Source organism: Schistocerca nitens, chromosome 1, assembly GCF_023898315.1.
Source record: "Schistocerca nitens isolate TAMUIC-IGC-003100 chromosome 1, iqSchNite1.1, whole genome shotgun sequence".
NCBI classification, from domain to species: domain Eukaryota; kingdom Metazoa; phylum Arthropoda; class Insecta; order Orthoptera; family Acrididae; genus Schistocerca; species Schistocerca nitens.
The window spans coordinates 288,653,848-288,659,847 of NC_064614.1; the positions used below are offsets into that span (position 1 = coordinate 288,653,848).

The 6,000-nt window shown below is 41.2% G+C and overlaps 1 protein-coding gene across 1 annotated transcript in view; it reads right to left on the reverse strand.

The window, feature by feature from the left end:
• The window catches only part of LOC126248240 (delta-1-pyrroline-5-carboxylate synthase), a 204,232-nt gene that overhangs the window by 77,888 nt on the left and 120,344 nt on the right, over window positions 1–6,000 (reverse strand). The window contains exon 8 of the mRNA XM_049949084.1: window positions 4,583–4,792. Within this exon, the coding sequence (XP_049805041.1) occupies window positions 4,583–4,792 (210 nt within the window). The remainder of the gene's footprint in view (window positions 1–4,582; window positions 4,793–6,000) is intronic.

Genomic DNA, 6,000 nt, shown 5'->3' on the forward strand with positions numbered 1-6,000 from the left:
CAATAGAAACGACACTGGCGAGTAATTTAGCAGAATATAAATGGGGTTTTACAAATGGTAGTTCATAATCTGAACAAATGTTGGATCTGGAATTAATCATTTCTCACAGATTACTGAATTCAAAATATCAGTATTTTTCTTTGAAATTGCACATATCGTATGGGGCAAGCGCAGATTTTTTAAATACCTTGTTTTAACTCCAACATGGGTGAGTGGTCTAAAGCATAGACTAGTAATTTGCGGACCTGGGTTCGTTTCCCGCCATTAACAGTTCTTTCCATTTTATTCCTCGCAATGTTAAACTATTCCTTATAAAATTTAAATATATTTAAACGGTTCAATTTATATGTGTAAAATTGAAACACTCAACTTAGTAACGATTACTACAATTGATAAGCCGAAAGGATGTGGGCCACCACATTGTTGCACATTGGCATAATTTTGTGTGAACCACCACTGGACTTCGTCTCTGTCACTGTTGCTAATACTATCAAGTTCACTGTTTTGTGTGCAGCTTTCAACACAAATGCCATCATTACTGTCATGAGTCGTGTCTCTCTCGATTGACGTCTCACATCTGCACAGCCGATACTGCATATACTTTCTTGTATACAAGATCAGCAAAATTTTGAAAAATGGCGCTGATTTTTCACGAGAGTGTCGTTCTTAAATACCTGCACATGTGGAGATGTAACTGACTGATTTGCATGGTAATATCAGTTTTAATTACAAATAATAATATTTGTGGCTCTACAATGTTTGATGTACCGACCATGACTTGTATGCAGGACGTGGTATTTTGTATTAATTTATCCACTAACGATACATGTATATGTTTTTTTAAAAACAATCAAGCAGGTGCAGTGATCCCTTCCAGTGCTCACGTTTCGTTCAAAATAACAGATGCAGATTTGAAAACATGCATTTGAATTTTATTTAGTAATGGCCACGGGCTAGCAAACCCCTTTCAGGTGCCTGTGCACCTGCTTGCCCCCCTCCCCCTTCCCCCAACGCCACTCTAGGTCACATTGGTATTTTTGATCGCCTATTCGAAAATTAGTCAATTCTCTAGCAGTTGAAATAGAACTTTGGTGTATTATAATTGTTATTTCTTGCAAGGTGTTCGACAGTGATATGTACAAAATGAACTGCTGTGCTGTTGTAACCAAATATGCTCTACAGAGTGTCGACATGTTGCCTTCGCCTGCTCGCTCACCAGATCTGTCTCCAGTCGAGCACCTAGGGGAAATCATTGAACGACAACTGCAACATCATCCACAATCAGCATTTAGCGTCTCTCTAGTGCAACAGTCATGGAAGTCCATCCCACAAACTAACAACCGGTACCTGTACAACACAATGCATGTACGTTTGCGTGTTTGTATTCAACATTCTGTCGGTTACACTGGTTATTAATGTACCAGCATTTCACATTTGCAATGGCTTATCCTGCAGTTACATTAACCTATGATCTTGCAGTTTTAATCACTTAATGTCACCTACACAAATGTATTCCCGGTTTTCATTTCAGTTCATCAATTATTTTTTGATGTTGCAATTTTCTTCCATCAGCGTGTTGAATTGGACTTGGATTTTATTTTATGTTAATATTAGCCGCAGTTGGGATATTAGTTTAACTACACTTTCCTATTCGTATTTGAGAAATAAGAAATATGTAAGTAAAAGCATTAAAAATTTCTCGTTTTATGCCATGAGTTCTTCTGTTACTACGTGCTGGCCACTTTGATTGCTAGCATCGCTGCAGCTGTCAAAAGGTTCCATTATTTTGTCCCATAGAGTTTCGCGACTGTTTGTCATATGTTGTGATCTAACCGTATTATGAAATGTGAAGGTGTATGCTTTATGTAAATGCCAGTACTGCGAAGGGGGTGGGGGTGGGGGTGGAGGGGTGGGGGTGCGGAGAAAAAATAACCGTTGACCAATCAAATATTTGACTTTTTCCATTAATGCTTTAGAACTGTCGTTCGCGGTTCTTGATTTCAATGTTTACTCACTGAACTGAAACGTGGAGTACTTGTTAAAATGGTTCAGATGGCTCTGAGCACTATCGGACTTAAAATTTTTAAAGACTGAGGCCACATATTTGAAATAGAAATGTAGTAGCTCGCTTGTCGCCTTCATAATTTCTGAAAAGATGTAACACATCTTCGTGTTTTCTCCTGTCTTAGAAATTCTTGACATACTGAACATCATTAAAGACCAACAGAATTGGAAAATTTCAAGGAAGGAAGCGATCAGAAAAGGTAAAGATATCGTGGACAGTGTTCTGTCACACTCTCTGCAAGGCACTGTGAGTGAAAAATCATGCACTTCAAATTTTGTAATACATAATTACTTCAACAAATTCAAGGAACAGATAAAAACAAAAATATTGTCGTTACAAACTGTGTTTTCCTGGTTTGTGATTAGCTTCTTAGAATTTAGGCTATGGTCTGTGGCATATTTTCTTCCTAATCGTTTCATGCACTGCTGTAAAAGAAAAGTATAGGTGGTACGCTACTGCTTTTGTGGAGTTTAGATGACTGGGTTTGTGCTAGACTTGGGAAATATTTGCTGCAATATATCCTAGGGATGGAGGCTGACTCATGATCCAAAAACTATTTTTGAAGTATGGGTTATGTTATTTGGTTTCGTTTTGTATCTGTATTAATTTTTGTTTCAGTTAGAAGTAGCGAATACGTGTGGGCAGCATGTAGTTCTTGTTAGACGGAGACCCTAATTTTTGCTGGCATTCTATATTATCTACAACATGTAAATTTTTATGTATGTAAGTGATATACTTGTATATTTTCTGTTGTATTTGTGCAATGCACAGAGAGATTAATGTCTGTGTAACATCAGTCTAACATAAGTTAGAGGAGTAAAAGAAACAGAAAATTGATGCGAAATTTTGTAGACATCGAATGTATAAAAATGAAAATTTGAATAAGTCAGAGACTAACAGTTAGGAACAAAGGAGTATAGAAATGGAGTAAGGAACGTGTGACTCCAAGTGATTAAAGCTGTTGATAGTCTGCAATCGAAGGAACATAGAGGAATGATGTGTAAGCTATAAGTGACGGGGAATGTGGGTCTTTTCGGAATTACACTGTAGAGTGACTAATTTCTAAACAATACTTTAGTGAGGACACAGAACACGTAAGTGTTTTATATGTCTTTTCTGTTCAGTAAATGAACGCACTGACATCTCTCTTGGGCAGTAAAAACTGTTACAAAGCTAAAGCCTTATAAAGGTACAAAAAAGCCAACAATCCTATATAGAGTGACGTCCTGGGGTGGTGTACAACCTGTGGCACCAAATTAAAAACTTACAGTGCCTACAGAACAAATGGCAGGAACCCACAGATGGACTAGCACTAGATACCTCCATGAAGGACTAGGAGAGCAGTATCTTGCCAAAAACATTACTGAACACGCAAAAACAATTTTCAAAAACATACATCTACTTCTGCATCTATACTACGCCAGTGGTGGAGGGTTCTTTGTGTGCTGCTGTCACTTCTCCTTTTTTCTGTTCCAGTCGTGAATCTTTCGCGGGAGAACAACTGTTGTTAAGCCACTGTGTGAGCTGGACTCTAATTTTATCTTCATGTAGGAGTAAGCTATATATTCGTTGGTTCTTAAAGAAAGGTTCGTTCTCAGAACATTAACATTAAACCACACCGTGATTCACAACGCCTGCTACTGGAGTTCGCTGTTCGTCTTCGTGATGCTTTTGAGGTTAGTAAATGAACCTGTCACAAAAGGCGCTGCTCTTCTCTATTTTCTCTATCTATCCTATCTGGTATGGAACCCAGATTGACGAGTTGTGTTGAAATATTTCTCAAACGATTGTTTTGTAAGCTACCCCTTTTGTGGGTGCATTGCACTTACTAAGGAGTCTTCCAAGAATCTCAGTCTGTCACCTGCTTTACCTGCAATTAGTTTAATGTTGTCGTTGCGCTTTAAGTCGATCTATATGCATACTCTGAGAAAGGTTATGGATGTGATAGCTTCCAGTCACTGTCCTGCAATCACATAATCTGTTGTCTATATAATGCAGAGTGTATTTGGTGTATGTGTGTGGTGTCTGTGTGTGTATCCGTGATCTCCTCCAAAACTCTGGGATTGATTTCAACTAAATTTAGCAGAGAAACAGCAAGACCTGCGAGTATTAGTGGTTTTATAACTTCCTAACTCCAATAAATGTAGAGGAATGGTCAAAATCGTGTTTCTTCTAGCCTACCCACTAGGAAAGACATGTTGTGTGGGAACAGTATCAGCCTGTCAAAAAATTAACCTGCTTTGACGGGCAACCTACATGTCAAGGGCAACAAACAGGTTTCCGGGCCCCAGTATGTAGGCTACTCTGCATGACAGGCGTGATGCGTTCGAGCAGTAGAGGCCTGCTTTATCAACCAGCTTTGCATGGCGGCGTGTACGTCAGAGACAAACAAATGAGTTTCAATACATGTAGCGAGAGAACGTTAGTACAGAGAAAAACCCGACACAGTGATATAGTCGGTGTTAGCCGTGGACATTCGAGATGACAGCAGAGCGCTGACACAGGTAGCCCACTCACCAGCGGCGAGCCCTTTGATCTTGGCGGGCGTGAGCGACAGCCGTGACAGCAGCGGCTTGGCCAGCCCGCTCTTGGTGGCCTCTGCGAGGTCCGCGTTGTTGGCGTCGAGCACGCGCTGCTGCTTGCTCATCAGCAGATCCGCCAGGCTCGTGATGGCTGCCGCGCGATCTTCCGGCGCCAGCGCCTGCAGCTGCCGGCTGCCCACTCTCGCTGGAAAACAAGAAGAAAAACTAGTTGCACTTGTGCCTTACTTTCCTGTAGTTTAAGTGCACATAGGTAAATAGGGGCTAGACCTTAAAGTTATGAGACCACAACGAAGCTGCACTTGTTTCCTATATACAGGGTGGTCCATTGATAGTGACCGGGCCAAATATCTCACGAAATAAGCATCAAACGAAGAAACTACAAAGAACGAAACTCATCTAGCTTTAAGGGGGAAACCAGATGGCGCTATGGTGGGCCCGCTAGATGGCGCTGCCATAGGTCAAACGGATATCAACTGCGTTTCTTTTCTAAATAGGAACCCCCATTTTTATTACATATTCGTGAAGTACTTAAAGCAATATGAATGTCTTAGTTGCGCCACTTTTTTCGCTTTGTGATAGATGGCACTGTAATAGTCACAAACGTTTAAGTACGTGGTATCACGTAACATTCTGCCAGTGCGGACAGTATTTGCTTCATCCAAGTGTCCGGTCCGTTTGCCGGATAGTTACGTTATTTAAGGAAACAGGAAGCGTTCAGCCACATGTGAAACGTCAACCACGACCTGCAACAAATGATGATGCCCAAGTAGGTGTTTCAGCTGCTGTCGCGGCTAATCCGCACATCAGTAGCAGACAAATTGTGCGAGAATCGGGAATCTCAAAAACGTCGATGTTGAGAATCCTACATCAACATCGATTGCACCCGTACCATATTTGTATGCAACAGGAATTGCATGCCGATGACTTTGAACGTCGTGTACATTTCTGCCACTGGGCACAAGAGAAATTACGGGACAATGACAGATTGTTTGCACGCGTTCTATTTAGCGACGAAGCGTCATTCACCAACAGCGGTAACGTAAACCGGTATAATATGCACTACTGGGCAACGGAGAATCCACGATGGCGGCGACAAGTGGAACATCAACGACCTTGGCGGGTTAATGTATGGTGCGGCATTATGGGGGGAAAGATAATTAGCCCTCATTTTATCGATGGCAATCTAAATGGTGCAATGTATGCTGATTTCATACGTGATGGTTCAAATGGCTCTGAGCACTATGGGATTTAACATCTGTGGTCATCAGTCCCCTAGAACTTAGAACTACTTAAACCTAACTAACCTAAGGACATCACACACATCCATGCCCGAGGCAGGATTCGAACCTGCGACCGTAGCGGTCACGCGGTTCCAGACTGAAGCGCCTAGTA